The sequence below is a fragment of the Saccopteryx bilineata genome, chromosome 8 (assembly GCF_036850765.1).
Source record: "Saccopteryx bilineata isolate mSacBil1 chromosome 8, mSacBil1_pri_phased_curated, whole genome shotgun sequence".
Lineage (NCBI taxonomy): Eukaryota > Metazoa > Chordata > Mammalia > Chiroptera > Emballonuridae > Saccopteryx > Saccopteryx bilineata.
The window spans coordinates 53,193,816-53,216,047 of record NC_089497.1 but is presented as its reverse complement, the minus strand read 5'-3'; the positions used below and the strand labels follow the sequence as shown (position 1 = coordinate 53,216,047).

Below are 22,232 nucleotides of genomic sequence, written 5' to 3'. Positions count from 1 at the left end.
GATGTTTGGCCCATCTGGGGCGTTGCTCCATTGTGGCCAGAGCCATTCTAGCGCCTGAGGTGGAGGCCATGGAGCCGTCCTCAGTGCCCGGGCCAACTTTGCTCCAATGGAGCCTTGGCTGCAGGAGGGGAAGAGAGAGATAGAGAGGAAGGAGAGGGGGAAGGGTGGAAAAGCAGATGGCACTTCTCCTGTGTGCCCTGACCAGGAATCGAACCTGGGACTTCCACACGTTGGGCTGACGCTCTACCACTGAGCCAACCAGCCAGGGCCATCATCCTTTTTTTAATGTTGTTGATGGTATGTTTTAATATACATAAAATCTTAATTTTTATGTATATGGTAGCAGCTTTCAGCCTTTTTTCTTGTTAACTGAACCCACTCCCTCTTCCTACCTGCTTACAAGAGGCAAGAGGGCCCACTGGGTAAGGACAGGGGCTCTGGCACCAGGCACCGGGGTTCAAATGCCAGTTCTTTCCCCCAGTAAATGTCATGGACTTGGGCAAATTTATTAATCTCTCTGTGCCTTGGTTTCTAATCCATGAAAAAGGTGTGATGAGATTATCTGTCTCATATGTTATTGTGAGGAGCAAATGAGCTATTATTTATAAAGTGCTTAGAATGGTTCCTGGTGCTACAGAACGTTAGCTTTCACTATTACCTACTGCAGCGAACTTGTGAGTCTGATCATATGGCAAGGATTTTGTTCGCAAATCTTACATCTTATTAATGAAAGAGAAAGCTGGATTTGTTGAGCAGAGATGTGCCCTGTTAATAAACAAACCTAAGTTTTTGTCATTTTAACTTTAACTTCAAAATATTATCTCCATTTTACTTTTGTTAGATGTTATTAAATTTAAACAAACTAATTACATGCTCACCCAACTCACAGCATGAGATGTAAATGTGAGACTAAAGATCCCAAGAAAGTGAGCAGAAAGTAAAAACTAAGAACATTGTTCCTTTCCAGTTTAGCAGATGTTTGTCATATGCCTACAATAGGCCGAGATCCATGGATTCTATAGAAAATAAGGCGCGGTCCCTAACCTGGAGCCATCCCAGCCTGGTGAGGCTTCCTCTCGGACTTGGAACTTGAACTGGGTGCTTAGACTGTACTCTGGGTTGTGGTTGCAGGTGTCCGGTGGCCTGGCTGGGATCTGACCACTGAGCTCTGTTTAGAAGATAGACTGCCGCCTGTTTCCCAGCCTGGTTCTCCTATGGATTTAAGGAGCCCCCCTCAAACCCCCATCTTTCTAACAGATCCCTTCTCCTTTTATGAGAGCCAGAGTCAGTTCCTAGTTTTTTTTGTTCAACCTAACTTTGCTAGTCCCCATCGATAGACATCTCGCCTAGTCCCAGTGAGGCCCTGGCCCTGGAGCCGAGAACCGGAGGTGTCCTTGCCCACGATGCCGTTACTTTGCTTTGTCTCTGGGCAAGTGACTGACTCTTCTGGGCCTCAGTTATAAATGAAGGAATTTTAAAACTCTTCTCTGATGTTCTGTGATTTTTAAGGCTTTTTTACAGCCTGGTCCCCAGAAGTAGGATGTCCTCCCTAGCCTTTCTTCCCTTCGTTCAGCCACACATGCTCGCCTCCTCCAGGATTCTTGGCATATTAATCCCAAACTATTTTTTTTCTTAGAGTATGGGTCCTGTTTTTCTTTAGCTTGTGAGTTCTCACAGTACAGGCAAAAGCAAGTTTCACTTTCCACCATAAGGGCCTAAAGTAGATGTTGATTCTGCAGGGTCAGTGGCTAATAAATACTGATGTTAGATACCCATTGTAGGAACTCTGAGGATGTGTGGTTCCTCTGCTCTTACCCAGCTGCCCCTTTCCTAGGAGTTCTCCGTGGGGTTTTGTGGAGGCCGGGATGTGGCCCCGGTAGCTGGCATCTGGGACCAGCTGGGCCTCATGCTGGCAGCCTTGCGTGGGGAGGACACAGAGCCTCTCATTCCCAGAGGAGTTCCAGATGGACCCTGACCTAATAGGGCACCTGCTACCTGTAAAACTCACAACACTGGGGCCCAACAAGCCCACTGGGCCTGCAGCTGCCTGAGGGGAAACAGAGCTGTACTTTGTCTCATCTGACCTGGCCTTCCTTCCTGTTTGCAGACCATGGGGGATGTGAAGCTGGCTGCCTCGACACACGTTTCTAAAACCTCCCTTGGTGTGGATCACTCGAGACTTGGCTCCCTGCCCCTGACTGAGGCCCCTGCTTTCATTTTGCCCCCTCGGAACCTCTGCATCAAAGAAGGAGCCACCGCCAAGTTTGAAGGGAGGGTAAGAGTGTGGCTGGGTGGGAGGCTTGCAGAGAGGGGAGGAGGTCGCCGCTGCTGGAGCCTTTTCCTCATCAGGATGGGTCACGGTAGAGGACCTGGGTTGTTTTGGCTCACATATGAAGTGAATATATACCAGTTTGCCTATTTATTTTGTTCATGGTTGACTCTGGTCTGTGTTGGAGAACTCGATGTAGAGGTGGGGGAGGGACAGCGAGGTGTTTGGCTGTTACAGGTCATGTCTGGGTACGTGTCACCTGACTATAGGAGAAGACATGGGCTGGTGGCAGGAAGCAGACAGCTTGGGGCTAGCTTGGGTTTAAATAAGTGCCTTGGAATATGGGCAATTAGAAATTGATTAATGTTCTTTCACTTCCCCCCTGGGAGGAGTGTTAATGATCCCCAGTGTATCAATTGGTGCACCCAGTGCAGTAGGATGAGGGACAGGACCCCTCGTCGGGTTTCCTTGTCAGTACTGTCACTTTTTGCTGATGTATATTGGTCTCTCTCTGTCTTACTGAGTCTCCATTTCTTTTTCCGCAAATGGGTTTGGTAGTTCCTTGTCCACCCTGTGCTGGAAGGGAGAAGAACATGGGAACCACTGAAGACTAGCAGTCAGAGCAGCTGGCATTATGCCCAAGTGGAGAGACTTTCAGTGAGCCCTGACTCAGGCCAGCAGGAAGTGAAGTCATCACCTTGACATGGAGATGCATGTGGAAGTCAGGGTTCGCAGGTAGTTGTCCTGGGACTAAACATGGGGGTCTACCCCAGGAAATGCTTTTGAAGCTAGAGTACTTTGATCTGAGGGGACAACTGAGGTGATGGGAAATTCATAGGTGGCACCATGACTCTACAGTTGATCCTTGAAGATCACAGGTTTGAATTGCACAGGGTCCACTTATATGTGGATTTTTCAATAAATATACAGTTAGCCTTCTATATCTCTGGGTTTCGCATCTGCGGATTCAACCAATCACATACCAAAAACAGTATTTTTGATCTGAGGTTGGGAATCCACAGACACAGAGGGCCAAATTAAATTACACCGCTCACAAAAATTAGGGGATCAGGGAACGTGCCGATACTCCAGCACTTTCAGCCTTTTGTATAGTGCATTTTCACCAATGAAATAAAAGTTGATTTTGCATCTCACTTGCATAATCGAACAACTTTCTTTGACTTGTCATTTGCTTTTCTGATGTTCTTGTTTAATAATAATTTTAAAAAATCAAATGCTTCTTTTTTTTTATCACTTCATATTCATTTTCAAATACCCTCTAGTATTTGTGAGCAGTATATACATGGATTTGCAATGGTTTGGGGGTCAGTGCTCCTAACTCCTGTGTTGTATAAGGGTCAACGGTACAGTTCAGGAGCTGGCCCCGAAAGCCTGTTGAAGGGAGGGGCCGAGCACATCACTCTTGCAGGTGACACTGGGCCTGGCCTTTGTTTAAGGGCCAGGTGTGGCTGGGTGGTCTCTGGAGAGTGTGCAGGGGTTGCTGCTTTGAAAATGACCCAAGGCTGCACTGTGCTGTGTCCTCCGCACAGGCCTGTCTCCGTTTCTGCTGACAGAAGTTTCTAAGACTCTGCTGGGGGGTGTGACATGACAGTTCTTGCCATGGCTGTTACCTGAAGAAGATTGTGGGGAATGTTGGTGACACTGCTGAACATCTGTGTCTTCCTTCTCTCTGGGCACCACCAGGATGACGGCTCTTTTCTGTGGCCCTGACTGTGATCCCCCCACATCCCCACAGCTGCCAGGGGAGAAGCCACAGGGAGAGTCCCTGGGGGGGTTAGACATGGCTTACACAGCCCTGAAAGGAAGGGAGTGCTGAGACATGCTTCCCAGGGAGGAGCACCGAAAACATCATGCTAAGTGAGAGAAGCCCGGCCCAGGGGCCACATCGCGGATGAGCCCAAGTGTGTCAGATGTCCAGAGTGGGCAAACCTGCGGGGACAGCAGGTAGATCATGGTGGCCAGGGGCTGGGAGGAGGAGTGGAGAGTGACTGCTCATGGTACAGGGTTTCCTTTTGGGATGATGAAAATGTTCTGAAATCATACAGTGATGACGATTGCACATCTTTGTGAATATATTATAAAACACTGAATTTATACAAATAAAAAGTTTAAAATGAACTTTAAAAAATGGCGTAGCAAACTGACATCATCTCTGTACCTCCTGCCTTCTGCCTCTGAGAGAGGAACTCCTTCCTCACATTCAGACAGACGTGGGGAGAGGAGGTGACTTTGCTTCCTTAAGGCATGACGATGCCCTTGCTTCCTTTTTGACTTTGGAGGTCACCGAAGAGCCATGCCTTCGGGTTATTTAATTTGGAACCTTTGAGGAATGAGCACTGGCCCAGGAGTCCAGCACACTGGACTTCTTTGTTGCTCCTCGTTGTCTGTTTGGGTCGCACCTTCTAAGGACCTAGGTTTCCTTATCTGAAAATAAACAGCTGGTTGTTTCTGTATTTCTAGCCTACAATGATGTAAAAAGAAAATGAGTTGAAGGAGAAAATGGTAAAAGCACTTTATAAAGTTAAAAATGCAGCAACAGTATTTTTTTTTAATGAGATGATATTCACATAACATAAATGTAACCATCTTAAAGAAAACTCAGTGGCATTTAATGCATTCACAATTTTGACTGCAGTCTTCTTAAAGTATGTCATTGTCCATGTGAAGTTGTGTGTACAGTGATGAAATATATAGTTGGTGCTGTATATTGCATGTGGACTGTGTGTCAAAATGCACATGCTACTAAAACGCCTGCCTGCAGAGCCGCCTCCCACTCACCACCTGCCTGGCATTAGCCCAGAACGCACACAGCAGCCTGCTGGTGAGCGGTGGGCACAGAAGGGAGACGATGCTAGAGGGACGCTGGAGGGTCTCGGTCCATTCTCGAGCTTGCGGAGAGAAACGCAGAGGGAGAGGCCGTCACAGAACGTGCTCTGTAAACCAGCTCGCTGCACGTGTGTGTTATCACTGTAGCCAAGCACACAAAGGGGCATTTTGCATCAGGGAAAGGCCACCTCAAATGATTCCAGAATGAGGAAGTTGTTGTTTTGATGCCAGAGGTGAAGTTGATCAGGCATGTTTCCGACCTGGAGCCCTCAGAGGAGGGAAAGGTGAGCTAGTGGTAACCTGAAGTGACTGGGCTTTGAGCAGGAGTTGCTGATCATAGAAGACTGAGCTCGGAGAGGGCCACCCACTGAGCATGGTCACTGGTTCTCTGGCCTCATTGCTGCGGCCACTTGACCCTGCCTTCAGCTGACCCCTCCCTCCAGGTCCTGTTCTAGATGTTCATGCTGCACCAGACCAGTCCTGGGTTCGTTTCACCACAGGACCTCAGCTCTTCGGTGACTGGGCTCTTATAGAATCTCTTACAAGTGAGTGACTTTTAAAAAATTCAGCCTTCAAGCTACTTCTTAGGCCCAGGCTGGTGCCCACTGTTGCTGTCGGAAACTCCCCTCCCCTCCCCTCCCCTCCCCTCCCCTCCCCTCCCCTCCCCTCCCCTCCCCTCCCCTCCCCTCCCCTCCCCTCCCCTCCCCTCTTCCTCTCCCCTCCCCTCCCCTCTTCCTCTCCCCTCCCCTCCCCTCTTCCTCTCCCCTCCCCTCTCTTCCCCTCCCCTCCCCTCGCAGTAACCCTACGAGCGCTGTCTGCTTTCCTTTCCTCCAAGCCCCTCTCTTCCAAGTTGCTGCCTACAACTTGAGCCCTGAAGCTTGGGTGTGAAGGCTACCTGGCTGTCCCAGCTTCCTTCCACCTCCTGAAGCTGGTAATTAGAAGTTGGTTCAAACTGCACTTTCTGTTTTTATTCCTGAAAGAGGTAAAAGCTGTTGCCTGCCCTGCCTCCATTTCCTTTTTACCCCTATTTGTACAATAAGGACTTAGTGAATCCTTTTCTCCAATAAAGCCTTTTTTTCTAGCAACAAGGCTTGGGCGACATTAAGATGTGGGCATCCTTGTGGTTCATGTCTTTTTCTGAGAAGCCCCAAACTGTGAGACTTTTAACTCTGTGTGTCCCAGTCCCTCACATCTGCTAGGGTTTTTTTGGTTTGTGGCGGACACTCTGGACAGCCAGCTGCAACCTGCCACCAGTCGGCTTTGCCCTTGCCCTCTTCCACGGCACAGGCCAATGTAGAGGTTTCCTTTGCAGCTATAGCTGGCCCATGACATTCTGGCTGAAGTCTGCTAAGGAGTTTCTGAGCAAGTTCTTTTTTTTTTTTTTTTTTTTTTTTTGACAGAGACAGAGAGTCAGAGAGAGAGACAGATAGGGACAGACAGACAGGAAAGGACAGAGATGAGAAGCATCAATTCTTTGTTGCAGCACCTTAGTTGTTCATGGATTGCTTTCTCATATGTGCCTTGACTGGAGGGCTATAGCAGAATGAGTGATCCTTGCTCACACCAGCGACCATGGCATCATGTCTATGATCTCACATTCAAGCCGGAGACCTTGCACTCAAGCTAGTGAACCAGCACTCAAGCCGGATGAGCCCATGCTCAGGCTGGTGACCTCGGGGTTTTGAACCTGGGTTCTGTGAGTCCAACACTCCATCTACTGCGCCACTGCCTGGTCGGGCTGGGAAAGTTCGTTCTTTCTGATTTTTTTTTTAAAGGTCATCACTTCTGCGCTCATATTCAGCCCCTCCCCAGCTTCCTGCCTTGAATGCAGATGTGACACCTGGTGCTCAGGCAGCCATATTAAAACAGGAGACAAACCAAAATACTAAGGATAGGTTGGGGTGAGTAGAAGTGGGGGATGCAGCAGCAGCTGGAGCATAAAGACCATCACTAAAAGACAAAATTTTAAGGCTTAAAGAATTTCTCAGATAGGATCTTTGGCTGTGGTTATTCACACAGGATTATTTTACAAAATGTATTTCTAACATATAAACACCTAATAGATGCATGTGGAGATAATATCTCTTTAAATGATGGGGATAAACAGGGAAGAAGACAACACAGAAAAGAACTAAAAAACTCTCAGGCCCTCCTAAATCTACTGACAGTGAGGTCACTGCCTTATTCTGAGTTGAATGTGACCCTGAAATTAAAGCATTCTAGAAGAATTCATTCCCCCTCGGCTGCTGCCATCCGGCTTGAACCACCAGGGTCTAGGGTTTCTGAGTGGAAGGTGACCACATGGGGCAAGTAGGAAGTTACTGTCACAGTAGAACAACTAGATACTATTGGATCAGGGTCCATGGGATGGGCCAAAATTGCATTCTTTTTTTGACTCTGCCAGCCCAAAGCTTGAGGGGATTATATTTTCAGGAACTCCTAAAACTCTGCTCTGTATCCATCTCATCATTACTACTCTGAGACCCAGACAAACTGAGCCCATGTTCTAGAAACTCCTGTTCCTTCGTCTGGCTGTACCCTTGCCTTAGAACAGAGGACCTATCTACGCAAGGGATGTGCCTACTGGAGCCACGCCATCCCGCATGTTCTGCACACCCAACTCCCCAGAATTCTTTACCATCTGGCCCTGAGCCCACTTCTAAGGCTTCTGAGTGCCTCTTCCCATGAGAAGCTATTACTAGGCCTGAGTGAGGCACCCGTTTGCTTGGGGGAACGAGAAGGTGGATGAAACTTGTATATGGAGCTCTGTTGTCCCCCAACATGCATAAGAGGACCCCCCAGCACGGGTGGGAGGAGTGGTGTGCTGCCCTGGGCCCTGCCTGGCCAGCACTGCTCAGCCCCCGCACTGGGGGCCTCCGCACATAGACAGCCAGGGCCCGCACATGCCAGGGGCTGAGCGGAACTGCACCAGCTGTTCCGTCGCCCATGGGAGGAGTGGTGTGCTGCACCGGGCCCTGCCTGGCCAGCACTGCTCAGCCCAGGCACTGGGGGCCTCCGCACGTAGAGGACCCCACAGCTCGGGTGGGAGGAGTGGTGTGCTGCACCGGGCCCTGCCTGGCCAGCACTGCTCAGCCCCCGCAGTGGGGGCCTCCGCACATAGAGGACCCCCCAGCTCGGGTGGGAGGAGTGGTGTGCTGCCCTGGGCCCTGCCTGGCCAGCACTGCTCAGCCCCCGCACTGGGGGCCTCCGCACATAGAGGACCCCCCAGCTCGGGTGGGAAGAGTGGTCTGCTGCCCTGGGCCCTGCCTGGCCAGCACTGCTCAGCCCAGGCACTGGGGACCTCCGCACATAGAGGACCCCCCAGCTCGGGTGGGAGGAGTGGTGTGCTGCACTGGGCCCTGCCTGGCCAGCACTGCTCACCCCAGGCACTGGGGGCCTCCGCACGTAGAGAGCCAGGGCCCACACATGCCAGGGGCCGAGCGGAACTGCGCCAGCTGTCCCGTCGCCCACGCAGGCGGCTCAGGTGTCCCTGGGCTGCTTCCCCACCACAGCCGTGTATGAAAGGAGAGAGAGGGTGGCAAAAAATACTGAAATTACTGGGGCTTTCTTTTCCTCTGCCCTGGAATTCATTCTTATCAGAAAAAGCAAACATGGTGACAGTCCCTGGCTGTGCTGTGAATCAGATCATCTGATACTTTAGTGCCTTTTGAGATGTGCAGCCCAAATGAGGTTTCTGTCTGGGCTGGGGTCCTCGGTGTTAACTGACGTGGGGGCCTCGCGATCAAGGGCTCGCCTGGCCTCTTCAAGGCGTGTTTATGTAAGTCGTCGAGGGCACAGGGAGGAAGGACAGGAAGACCTGACCCGTGAAAACCTGAATCATTCCTCAGTTTCCACTTTAGCCAATAGCACTGTCCTTTCCCCAATAACTTCTCCCCCATTCACTTCTAACTCAGAAGCATCCAACCATTTTGAGAAATTTGAAGAAAGCATCTGATCTGCTTTCTGTCCTCAGGAGTCTTAATGATGTGGTTCTGCAGAAACACATGTGCATATAAAACAGTAGGATATAACAGTGTATAATTCTGTGCTTGAAATAGTTCAATAAATAGTTTATATTACAGGAATTTAGAGGAGGTTAAGATGAGGCTTGGAGTGGCTTGAAAACTGGTTTCTTGCTTTCTGACTACAGTCCTTCAGTGTGTCCTTTCTGCTGCTGCTGAAGCGATCTTCCCAGAATGCCCGTCTGCCTGTGCCTGATGCCCGTGAACAAATGGTGAAGTTCCTCAGCACTGCCTGGGAGGCCTCTGTCCTCAGCCCCCAGCTCTCCAGCACTGGCCCTCTGTCCTTAGCCCCCAGCTCTCCAGCACTGGCCCTCTGTCCTTAGCCCCCAGCTCTCCAGCACTGGCCTCGCCGTGCTCGCCCAGCCCACTTATACACAATGCAGGAACTTTGTTCTGGTATCGCTTTTGTGGAAAAAGGTAAACAGGAAAAATATTTTATCTCCCCTATCTATCGATTTGACGTTAGGAATGGGGGCAGAGTGTGGTAGGAAGGGAACTAGCATTTGTTGATGATGCCCTGTTGGGGCTAGGCAAATCACCTCAGTCATTTTATCCTCATGGGAAGGTGGCTTCATCCCCATTTTCACAGAGGAAGAACCTGGGGGCTCAGAATAATTACAAGATTTACCAAGGATACATTGGTAAGTGATAGGGGCAGTACTTTTTTTGGGGTGTGTGTGCAAATTTTGTATTCCTCACATTATATGATGCCAACCCCTTCACATGTCTCATCTGGTTCCTTGAACTTGTGACTGTTTGTTATCACAATACCTGCCGCATGATGGACACTCAATAAACATTTGGTTCCTCCCAGAACCATTGGCAGGCTCTAATACTCCAGACCTCGTACCTGTGAAATTCATAGGGATTTGGTCCCAGGCTTCCTAGGGGCTTCTCCCCTGGCCCCGTGGCACCCCCTGTCCTCACTGCCCCGGACTCCTGCCTGTGTGCCTGCTCCCTCTTTCCTCGGGCAATGCCTTAGTCTAGAATGCCCTTCCTTCTGGAAATTCTAGCCAGCCTCAGGGTCCAATTTAAATTCTTCCTCCTTCAGGCTACTTTCCTTAAGTATGTTTTCTTTTTAAAGCATTTTATTAGAGGACAGAAGAGTCATAGTAATAGGATGTGGAATGGTCCCAATAATCGCATAAGATCATTTGTGAGTAATAACCACGGGAAGGAGTTGACTGCTCTGGCCTTTTTAAAACATATTATTCATTAATCATTTCTGTGCCCATAACTTTGTTATAAAGAAAAAATGATTTAAATGCTAAACTGTTTTTAAAACAATGTAAAAAATTCTTTTCCTTGACCCTTCTATTCTTCACAGGTAGCCATTGTCAACAATTTGGGTATGCTTCTAGAAATGTTCTATGCAAAAATTAAGTATACATCTATAATCTATAAATATAAATATAGGTACATAAATGAAAATACATACAAGTGGATCCACATACACATACCCATCTGCAATTCTTTTTACTTAATGTCGTTTGACATTTTATTTTTATATCAGCACTACCTCATAGTTCTAATACTAAGCTCTCTAACCTTCAGTTGTTCCCTCTGATTTCTATAATATCATACTTACATATATGACTCAGTCTTTTTGTCAGCTTACAATTATATTACTTATTGTTTATTGTCTTTTGTTTTCTCAACAAGAATGAGTTGTTCAAGGTCTAGGATAGCCACTAGCCACATGTGGCTATTTAAATTTAGGTTAATACTAAATAAAATAAAAAATTCAGTGCCTCAGCCATGCTAGGCATGTTTTAAGTGCTCAGTAGCCATGTGTGGCTAATAGCTACTGTTAGGCAGCACAGTTTATTGAACATTTCTGTCATCACAGAAAGGGCTATTGGACAGGGCTGATCAAAACCACTGTTACATTTAATTTAGTTCTCATACACCTGAAAGCCACATCTAGAAGTTATATGAAAGATCATTCTATTCATAATAGAAATAAGACATTAAATTCTTGAGAATTTACTTAGGACATGTGACTTACTAAAATAAAAATGTAATCTCTTGTATATTTTTGAAATTTTATTTATTTACTGATTTTTAGAGAGAGAGAAACGCCAATTTGTTGTTTCTATTTATCATTCATTGGTTGATTTTTGTATGTGACCTGACTAGGGATCAAATCTGCAACTTTGTCATATCAGGATAACTTTCTAACCAACTAAGGAACCCGGCCAGGGCTGAAAAATGTGATCTCTTAGTGAAAGAATATTTGTCTTTCATTTTTGTTGAAGACTGATAATCTTGGTAACCTAGCAAGTTTGAATGTGCTTCCAAAATTTCCTTAGCTGTCTGTTACAGACATTCTCACGGCATGCAGATGGGTGGTGGGCTGCTGCTGTGTCACAGAGCTCCTGAAGTGTTCAAGGCAAAAGCAGCAGAATGGACAGTGACAAGGCAAATACTGTTGAAACTACGATTGTCAGCTGTTGGTGGCCACTTCTGGTTCAAAATGCCAGACTAAACAGACTTATTAACTCCTCCTTGCAAACATTACACTGAAATGAGCAAAGAAGGTTATAAAGAGAGTGATTTCAGAGCTGCACTGAGAATGGGAGAGGGGACACTGTTGGATGAAAGATTTTCTTGGAACTACATCGCCAAACATGCGGGTGAGGCTCCAGCGGAAGCGCGAGCCGCATATTTGAGATGAAGGGATTTGAAGACTAGGAATGGGCTGTAGGGAAGACACTGAGGTCACTAAAGGTATTTACATAATATCTAAATGGAGAAACAGAAGCTCCTAGTGTGGAACTAAGCAGCTCTCAGAAGAAAGTCTCTTTCCTTTGCCATCAGGTGAAATGTACTGTCTGGTTGCTCTGTGCCTAGACACTCTCAAGCCTGCTGGTACATGTGTCTCCTCAGGTACATGGAGCTTGCAGTCATGTCCCTCATTCAGGGAGACAGAGCTATGCCCAAGGGATGGAAAACCCATGCCAACTACCTACATTTGGGAACTAGTTCTCCAATCATAGACTGTGAGCAGTTAATTCATGGCCACCAGATATTTGAAGAAAATATTTATACAATCTAATATGGCTGTCAAGAAAAAAACATTTAAAAAGTCAACCCATAGACAAAGCTCAAAAGTGTTAGCTATAGGCCCTGGCCTGTTGGCTCAGTGAGTGGTAGGGTGTTGATCTGGCATGTAGATGTCCTGGGTTTGATTCCTGGTCAGGCCACGCAGGGCGACCATCTGCTTCTCCACCCTCCTCCTCCCTCTTCTCTCTTTCTTCCTTTCCCGCTGCCATGGCTCAACTGGTTTGAGTGCATCAGCCCCAGGTGCTGAGGATGGCTCAGTGGAGCTACTGCCTCAGGTGCTAAAGATAGCTCAGTTGCCAGTATGGCCCCGGATGGGAAGAGCACCAGCCCCAGGTGGGGGTTGCCAGGTGGATTTTGGTTGGGGTGCATGTGGGAATCTGTCTCACTGTCTCCCCTCCTCTTACTTGGAAAAATAAGAGAGAATAAAAAGTGTTGGCCCTGGCCAGTTGGCTCAGCGGTAGAGCGTCGGCCTGGCGTGCAGGGGACCCGGGTTTGATTCCCGGCCAGGGCACATAGGAGAGGCGCCCATTTGCTTCTCCACACCCCGCTCCTTCCTCTCTGTCTCTCTCTTCCCCTCCCGCAGCCAAAGCTCCATTGGAGCAAAGATGGCCCGGGCGCTGGGGATGGCTCCTTGGCCTCTGCCCCAGGCGCTAGAGTGGCTCTGGTCGCGGCAGAGCGACGCCCCGGAGGGGCAGAGCATCGCCCCTGGTGGGCGTGCCGGGTGGATCCCGGTCGGGCGCATGCGGGAGTCTGTCTGACTGTCTCTCCCCGTGTCCAGCTTCAGAAAAATACAAAAAAAAAAAAGTGTTAGTTATAGTTGCAGAAGAAATTAAACTCTATATGCTTTGGCAAGCCAAAAGTAAAGGAATGGTGAATGATAAGGTAGAGGTGGGAAAATAAAGGAAGAGAAAATGATAAGGACATTAATGTCTTCATCTTACAGAGTGGGAAGTGAGGAGTTGCCATCTAAAACAGATGGATCAAATAACAGAAGTTTGAGTATATGACTTAAAACCATAATGACAGAGGTGAAAAATGGTCAACATATTGGCCATATTTGGCATAAAGGCCTTTTGATTTTGGCCAGTGGTGTTCTCAAAAACTTTAAGACTTACAAATAAAAAGCTTATACATACAATTCATTTCTAAATGAATTTTTTTTCAAAGAATAAGACCTGGCAACATTTACATGTAGCAACCATTGGTCAGTGGATACTACCCCTGCATCTAAGCATGCCTCTGCCAGGTTACTATAGTCCCCCCATTCCCATTCATCGTCTCGTATATGGTCAAGCATCTATTGCCAGTTTTGACTGCTTTTTCCTAGCCGTGCCCGTATGAATAGTGGGAAGCCAAAAAATGGGCAGGAAGGGCATCGTGATATTTCTTGTCCCTGCCCACTTTCTATACTTGCATATCATGCCCAGATGCTATAGGTATTTGATTTTGTGATCATACCATTAATGTCCAATAGAAGATCAAAAAATCAAAACAGGACTGGTGAGAGGGAGACAATGTAAGTTGGCAAGATTCCTTGTCATTCATAGTGGGAATCCAGGAACTATTGTCTAAATTTGTTTCTTTGTTTTTTGTGTGTTTTGTTTGTTTGTTTGTTTGTTTTAGGTGAGAGGAGGGGAGATAGTGAGGCAGACTCCCGCTTGCTGATGCTCAAGTACCGAGCTATTTCTAACACCTGAGGCTGATGCGCTCAGGCCAGCTGAGCTATCCTCAGTGCCCAGGGCCATGCTTGAACCAGTGGAGCCACTGGCTGCAGGAGGGGAAAAGGAAGAGAAGGGGGTGAGGGAGGGGAGGAGAAGCGGGTGGTCACCTCTCCTGAGTTCTCTGACCAGGAATCAAACCCAGAACGTCTGCATACCAGGCTGATGCTCTATCCACGGAACCACCAGCCAGAGCCTAAGTTTTTAAATCAAGAAATAGATACAGAGTATATTGTCTAGAATTACTGATTTTAATGATAAAAATGCAAAGATTATTTCAATGGTTATATCTGGGAAGTAATATAACCCCCTTTTACTCTGAAGAGTAAAAGAGAAAGAAAACTTTTGCCATTTTATTACACCCTCAGTGCTCCCCTTTTACTTTATACTCATTCTTATTGCTTGACTTTTGACCAATGGATAGGAATTACTTGTAATCTTTAAAACGCAGAATGAAATTGCCTGAAAAAGGTATGGCATATCTGAGTTCAATGTCCAGATTCTATACTGCTCACAAAAATTAGAGGATATTTCAAAATGAATATGAAGCGATTAAAAAAAGGAGCGGCCTGGCCGGTTGGCTCAGTGGTAGAGCGTCGGCCTGGTGTGCGGGAGTTCCGGGTTTGATTCCCGGCCAGGGCACACAGGAGAAGCGCCCATCTGCTTCTCCACCTCTCCCCTTCTCCTTTCTCTCTGTCTCTCTCTTCCCCTCCTGCAGCCAAGGCTCCATTGGAGCAAAGATGGCCCGGGCACTGGGGATGGCTCTTGGCCTCTGCCCTAGGCGCTAGAGTGGCTCTGGTCACAACAGAGCGATGCCCTGGATGGGCAGAGCATCACCCCCTGGTGGGTGTGCCGGGTGGATCCCGGTCGGGCGCATGCGGGAGTCTGTCTGACTGCCTCCCAGTTTCCAGCTTCAGAAAAAAAAAAAAAAGGAGCATTTGATTTTTTTAAATTAAACAAGAACATCAGAAAAGCAAGTGACAAGTCAAAGAAAGTTATTCGATTATGTAAATGAATGCAAACTCAATTATCGTGATTGAATAGGAAGTGACATATCAAATACTTCTTTTTTTTATCACTTCATATTCATTTTGAAATATCCCCTAATTTTTGTGAGCAGTTGTATGATAAGTGGTCAAAGATGAATACAATTTGCATTAAAAGAAACATAGACAAAAGTCTGGGTGTGGAAGTATATATAGCACTGCATTAAATACATTACACAGCATCATGAGCAATTAAATATGTGCGAGTTAAAATACCCTGAAAGTATCTAAAAAACTAGCAACATAAAAGATGCCAAGAGCCCACTGTTGGGACTGTGATGTGACGAGAGGAGCTCTCCTTTGCTGGGAGCACAGACTGTTGGTTCAGCCTTTATGGGGCTCAGACTGGCAGAATGTTACAGAGACAATGAACCCTTGATACGCTTTGCCGAGAATTCTGCCTTTGACACTATAACTTAACTCTTAGTTGGTACAAAGATGTTCAGAGCACTATGTAAAATAACAAAAAAGGAACTAGTTTGTGCTGAAAGGGAGATAATTAAACTCATCAGTGTGGCAGATAGTACATAATCATATACTTATCATTTTGGGAGTTAATATCCATAAATAGAAATGTGTGTGAATAACAGGAAGTGGAAAGAGAGGCAAAGCAAGAACACTGGGCACGGTGTGACCACCACCATACGAAAGCACTGATGTGCTTGCTACCTAAAATTAGAAGAGGATTTGGAACCATGTAAAAGAATTATTTTATTTTTGTAAATTTTTCACAATCATAGTTCACCGTCAGGGAAGAAGAGGCTGCTACTATCTTGTTCAGGGGTCGGGAACCTATGGCTCGTGAGCCAGATGTGGCTCTTTTGATGGCTGCATCTGGCTCGCAGACAAATCTTTAATAAAAAAATAATGTTAAAAATATAAAACATTCTCATGTATTACAATCCATTCATTTCTTACCACTCATGTTTATGGTTGTGGGTGGCTGGAGCCAATCACAGCTGTCCTCCGGGACAACATCAAATTTTTATTGGATAATGTACACGGGTCGTTGTATGGCTCTCACGGAATTACATTTTAAAATATGTGGTGTTCATGGCTCTCTCAGACAAAAAGTTTCCCGACCCCTGATCTAGTTAGATCTGTCTCTCTACTAATAAGTCCTTTAGGCCCCTATTCTTTTTAACATATTTAATTAATCTTGACTATCTGCCTTGAAATGGAAACAAAGTCATGTGGCAGAATGAGAGATGGAGACACTAGACTAGGCTCTTTTTACTCTAATGGTAGCTCCTGGTGGCCCGAAGGAGAGGGTGTGAAGTCCTGGGTTTGACATTCATCAGTGAGCATCTACATAAGCATGGGGGATATCATTAAGGTCTGGTATATTTTTTCTCTCATATAGTTTCTGCAGAACCCAAGATGTTCGCATTCTTTATAATATTCAACTTCCTTCCAACTTTAAATGAAGTTAATAATTAGACTCTCCTTTTTAAAAAGTTGGCCAACATGAGTTGAGTTTCCTCTGTGCTCTGGACACTGGTTACAACAAATAAAAATAAAGCGTGATTCTCACCATCAGTGATCTTGCAACTAGTAGATTATGATTTTAGAAAACTGAACTTTCCTCCTCTCTGAAGCCTTTCCTACCTCTTCCAGCCTGTTATAATCTTTTCCATTGCCACATTCTGAGAGAGTTCTATTCTGCACTGGATAATTTAAAATGTCCTTAGATGATTAACATAACATGCAGAAAGAACACTGGACTGAGGTTCAAGTTCCTACGAAGTTGCTTTAAAACTTTTAACAAACCACGAATCCTCCTCAAGTCTCAGATTTTTCTTACAAAAATCATGATTTAGATGACCCTTGCGGCCCTTTGTGATCCTGATATTCAATGCTTTGTATATTGTAGTGCGTGTTCCGATTTCACAGGTAAAATTTTTAAAAGCACACCTCAGCCCCAGATCCTGGTAGGTGCCCAGGAAAAAGACTGTTCAATCTGTGATTTTCTAAATTTTAATCTCTTACATCATTTTTTTTTTTTTTTTTTTTCTGAAGCTGGAAACGGGGATAGACAGTCAGATAGACTCCCGCATGCGCCCTACCGGAATCCACCTGGCACGCCCACCAGGGGGCGACGCTCTGCCCACCAGGGGGTGATGCTCTGCCCCTCCGGGGCGTCGCTCTGTTCTGTCACGACCAGAGCCACTCTAGCGCCTGGGGCAGAGGCCAAGGAGCCATCCCCAGCGCCCGGGCCATCTTTGCTCCAGTGGAGCCTCGGCTGCAGGAGGGGAAGAGAGAGACAGAGAGGAAGGAGAGGGGGAGGGGTGGAGAAGCAGATGGGCGCTTCTCCTGTGTGCCCTGGCCAGGAATCGAACCCAGGACTTCTGCACGCCAGGCCGACGCTCTACCGCTAAGCCAACCGGCCAGGGCTTCTTACATCATTTTAAAAAAGTAATGTTCTTCTTTTATTTAAGGTAGATTTCGAGTGTTTGGATTTGATTCATTCAAGCGATGTTTTATTAAGCACTTTACCACAAGCCAGGTGCTGTTATTTCTTAGGACTAAACATGTTTAAGGAAGGCTAGACCGTCATTCGGGGGGACTTCATTCAGTATTTGGGATCGATACTCAGACTGGGAGTTGAACCAAATAATCTTGACAGTTGCCCCTGTTTTTAACATTTTATTATTTTATTCGGTTCCAGCAGCTAGGTGTTCGAGTTTTCTTTGTATTTTGTTCTGATCACATCTTATTTTAAATAATGTACCTACATTTGTGTAGCATTTTATATAGTGCAAAGCTTTCTACATTTGTTAGAGGGTAGGAAGTGCTAATTATTCATCTCCCTTTCTAAGCACTTAAGAGAAAGATAGGCAGAACTAAATGGAATGAAATGTATGAATGGCGACCCAGTGACTCACCAAGCACAGTGCTCTCAGGGACCACTAGATTGAAGAATGAGGCCAGGCTTCTAGTCACCTTCCCTGAGTTAAATAAGCCCGTCCACTGTGGGCAGCGTGCTGAAGTTGTTGGGCCTGTTTGAGGGGTGAGATCCCACCCAGGGGCTGACCTGACCTGTCAGGGCTCCCAGCAGCTCCGGCCTCAGGCCCTCCCAGGCTTCATCTGCTGCAAAGTTCTTCTTTAAGCACCTCTTCCTGGCCCAGATCCTTCTGTGGTTCTGAGTCGAGGCTCCATGCCTGGCATTTAGTGTTGTTCCCAGTCTGGGCCGGTCCCTTAGACTAGCGTTCTTACTGATTGTCCTGCAGCCTGGGCCCCACCATTCCTGAGCAGAGCCTGGGCTGTGTCTCTCGGACTTCTGTCACTTTCCGCCTGCGGTCTGGACCCTAGAGCCACCCAGAACCTTGCACATGTCACTTCTCTCAGGGCCCACCCTGCTTTCCCAGGCTCAGTCTCCTCCCTCTGAAGCAGCCGGACTTCTCATACTGAATTATCTTTGGCTGTCTGTGCTGGTTATTTATGTAATTGTCACTAGAATGAGAAACCCTTGCACACAATTTCCTACTGTTCTTGTGTCCTCCACAGCCCCTGGGATGGTGCCCTGCCCGCGATAGGTTTTCAGTGAGACCTGCTTGGATTGTAGTTGACCAAGACGGATTTAAGTGCACTGCAGTCAGCCTGGTGAGGCTAAAATGTTGTACTTGGCAAATGTCTTCGCTTGGCAGTTTGCTGGTTATTATAGGGACCTGGCTGCCCTTACGACCAATGGTGTGACACTAGAAGGAAAGCTGAGCTGGCTGTCATGTGCCTGGGTCGCCTCTAACTCACTCTGACGTCTGGGCTTTAGTTTCTGCAGCTATAAGTTAGGAGGTTGGACCACATGACTGATGCTTCTTCAGGCCCTACCATTCCATAATTCCATAGAAATAAAGTTTAAACAAGGTTTGGGAGTAGAGAGACCTAGTGGCTTTTAGCATGCCTGCCGGCTGACCCCTATGCTACAGGAAGTTGTGGCACTCAGGAAGGCTGACTTGAGTGAATGGTTTATAGGTCAATTCCGTTTAGCAAACATTGGCTATGTGCAGGATGTTTGGTACACCTGGGTAAAGAAGTGACAGAGAGGGCCAAGGGGGTGTTCCTGAATCCAAGGGATTCCCGTTCTCAAACAACGGAGGCTGGGAATCCGCCCCTCACACCCATCCCGCACACTCCAGCCTGAGTGCTGGGGAGTAGTGTCTGGGAAGGTGGGGTGCGAGTTCTGATGCCACAGGTGAGACCTGGTGGCTGCTCCAGGTTCAGTTCCTGTCCCCGTCCCTGCTCAGGAGCACTCAACTGGAAACAGGAGAGGGCACAGTGATGGTGACGAGAGACCCGTGTCCCGACAGAGCTGGCGGAGTGGTGGACAGGATGAGACATAGACCCACTCTTCTGCTCTCGTTGGTGACATGCTGAGCAGTTCCTCTCTGAGATGCGGCCGGGCCCTCTCCGACAACCCAGCAGTGTGAGGGCAGGCCCAGGCGGGGCGGGCAGGGTGGGGTCTGCTGAGCTGGAGTGTGGACGGCAGGCATAAGGCCTGGGAAGGAGGGTTGTCTGCAAAGTGTGAAGAACTTGGCTCACTTGGCCCCTAAGCCCTGGGAAGCTTGACAGGGGAGTGAAAAATGAGCCTGGAAGAGTTGGAGCCAGGAAGGCAAGGAAAAGCAAATCAAAGCGGGATCCTGATTTAAAAGGCATTAGGCTGAAGGGAGCCAGGCACCTGAGCATACTTTCCACAGCCCGTCATGCTGGGCTCGCATCATCCGAGAGCAGGCAGGAGGAGTCGAGGCCGCTCGGGGCAGACAGCACCCCATAAATGTCATACTCTGTTGGGCCAGAGGACAGGGAGATGGGCTGTAGTTCAGTCCAGAAAGAAGACGGAGACGCTGGTTTGTGGCAGTGGTGAACATAATTACCTGGTGCTGGTCAGTCCCCCCACCCCCCACATAGAACAAAAATGGATGCTTGATGACTTATTGAGGCTTTTTTAGAATCAATCAAATCAATCACTATTCCACCCTCACCCCTTTATTTTAGTTGTCAGAACATGACTAGTTAGAGTTTAGGATGAGAGGCAGACACCAAGGTGCCCGAGCCACTCATGGAGACGCGTGTGGAGTGTTTCTCACAGTGTGGCCCATCAGAATCTGCTGGGGTGCTTGTAAGTTCTCCCCCCAGACCTATGGATGTGAGACCAAGGAATCTGCCTTTGAACACACCATTCCTGCACAGGTTATTCTTTAAGCCACTGAAGGGAGAGACTTGGTTTTGAGAGATAGAAGCAAAATTACGGCTGCAGATTTTTGCTGCAGGTTGGGGAGCATGTGGGAATGGCTGAGGCAGTGACAGAAGGGGGCTGGACTTCTGTGTCCTGTGTAATGTTACTGCTGGCAACGATGTGCCTGATAGCCTCGTGTCATGTCAAGGGAGGTGTTCTCCTTACTGATGGGCTGTGGGCTGCTCAGGCACTGACTCATGTTGACCAGTGGTTCTCAAAGATATGCTTGGTATCTGTTTATGTATTAAATGTATATTTATATGTGCTTTATATATAACAGATAAGAGGTTTTATGCCCCCTCCTCCTGAACCAATTTTCACCCCCTTAAGGGTGACATTGGCCCATATAGGTTAAATGTTATAATGCTTAATATTCTCTACTGGGGTGGAGGTGAGGGATTAGAAAAGAGCAGTATGGGAGGAAATAATAGACGCAGGGTCGAAATGCACATGAAAATGAGTGTTGTACAGCCCTTCATAGTGAAAGATAGGCTACATATCTGCCTGTAAGCTTCCTGGAAATCATAGTCAGACACAAGGACCATTTTGTCCTTAAAAAGTAAACCTGTTTGCTCAGGAGATGCAATCACAGGTATACCTAGTGAGCGCTCTCCAGATGGTATGTACCTGTGGGTATGCACACATTTCCTGTGCTGTCTATTTTTTTTTTTTTTTTGTATTTTTCTGAAGCTGGAAATGGGGAGAGACAGTCAGACTCCCGCATGCGCCTGACCGGGATCCACCCGGCACGCCCACCAGGGGCGAGGCTATGCCCACCAGGGGCGATGCTCTGCCCCTCCGGGGGGTTGCTCTGTTGCGACCAGAGCCATTCCAGCACCTGGGGCAGAGGCCAAGGAGCCATCCCCAGCGCCCGGGCCATCTTTGCTCCAATGGAGCAAGGAGGGGAAGAGAGAGACAGAGAGGAAGGAGAGGGGGAGGGGTGGAGAAGCAGATGGGCACTTCTCCTGTGTGCCCTGGCCGGGAGTCGAACCTGGGACTTTTGCATGCCAGGCCGACGCTCTACCACTGAGCCAACCGGCCAGGGCTCCTGTGCTATCTAGATACTAAAATGGCAGCAAGAGATGAACACTCTTTGGACAGAAGAATGGAGGACCCTGCTCTGTCATTGTTCTCTGCTCCATGATCCTCTCCTCCCCAGAACTCAGATCATCACTGTCATCTGCCCTTCCTGTTCCTAAATTGGCTCAGTCCCCTGCCAGTTTTCCCTCATCTCATCTACCTCTGGCCCTGAGAGCTCTCTGTTCCACATTCGGTCATGCCCCCTTTGAACCTCTCAGTGCCCCAACCAGAGGCATGATCTTTCCAAAGTTTCAGGGATGGAGCAGGAGGAGTGGGAAGACGGGACTTTTGCTGTGGCAGAAGGTGAGTAAATACCTTGGGGAGACCTAGTTCGCCTTGACTTTTTCAGGGAGCAGTGGCCCACCCTGTGCATATTAATATATGCTTGTCAGAGCTGAAATGATTGTGAAACGTCAGGGCAGGGAATCAAGGACCTCTGTGCAGTGGGGTGGTAGGAGGAGTTGAAAGACTCCAGGCCTTGCAGCCAGGATTTGGGTTTGAATTTCTTCTACTTAGTTCTCAAGCTGCATAGGGGAGTTGGGAATAATAACTCCCACTTTATAGCATTATTGGGAGGAAGGGAAGCTTAATGCAGTAACAGAAGTGTGCTAGCACATAGTAGTTGCTTAATAAAGTGGTATAGGCTTACATTAGGAATAAGATCAGGGTCACTGATCCGTCCATAGCACCACTCTAAAAATCTTACTTTAAGGATGTTTTAAAGTGAAAATACAACATGCTATTTAAGAAAGCTTAGAAAAGCAAAAATAGAAAGAAGGTTAAAACTACCCCCGCTTCTACTTTGCTGTATAGTCACTATTGCCATTTTGTTTGATAGTTCTGTTTCATGTTTCTTTGCTGAGCTAGGGATTCTTTTTGCTGTCAGTGTAGGGTTAGTTGTAGTCCTTATAGGGCAGGGTGGCTGCTGGAGGATGGCAGGCATGGAGTCTG

At 47.4% G+C, this 22,232-nt stretch overlaps 1 protein-coding gene and 1 non-coding gene across 4 annotated transcripts in view; one reads left to right on the top strand and one right to left on the bottom strand.

Annotated features, from left to right (window-relative positions):
- Positions 1 to 22,232, top strand: part of MYLK (myosin light chain kinase) — a 302,110-nt gene that overhangs the window by 96,370 nt on the left and 183,508 nt on the right. For 2 of the 3 annotated variants that reach the window (XM_066241755.1, XM_066241754.1), the window contains exon 2: positions 2,108 to 2,275. The exons of the other annotated variant lie outside the window; for it this stretch is intronic. In XM_066241755.1, the coding sequence (XP_066097852.1) occupies positions 2,111 to 2,275 (165 nt within the window). In that variant the 5' untranslated portion in view covers positions 2,108 to 2,110. The remainder of the gene's footprint in view (positions 1 to 2,107; positions 2,276 to 22,232) is intronic. 3 annotated transcript variants of the gene reach the window in all.
- On the bottom strand, positions 194 to 269 carry TRNAV-AAC (transfer RNA valine (anticodon AAC)). Its single transcript has one exon. It is a non-coding gene; the product is annotated as a tRNA-Val (tRNA).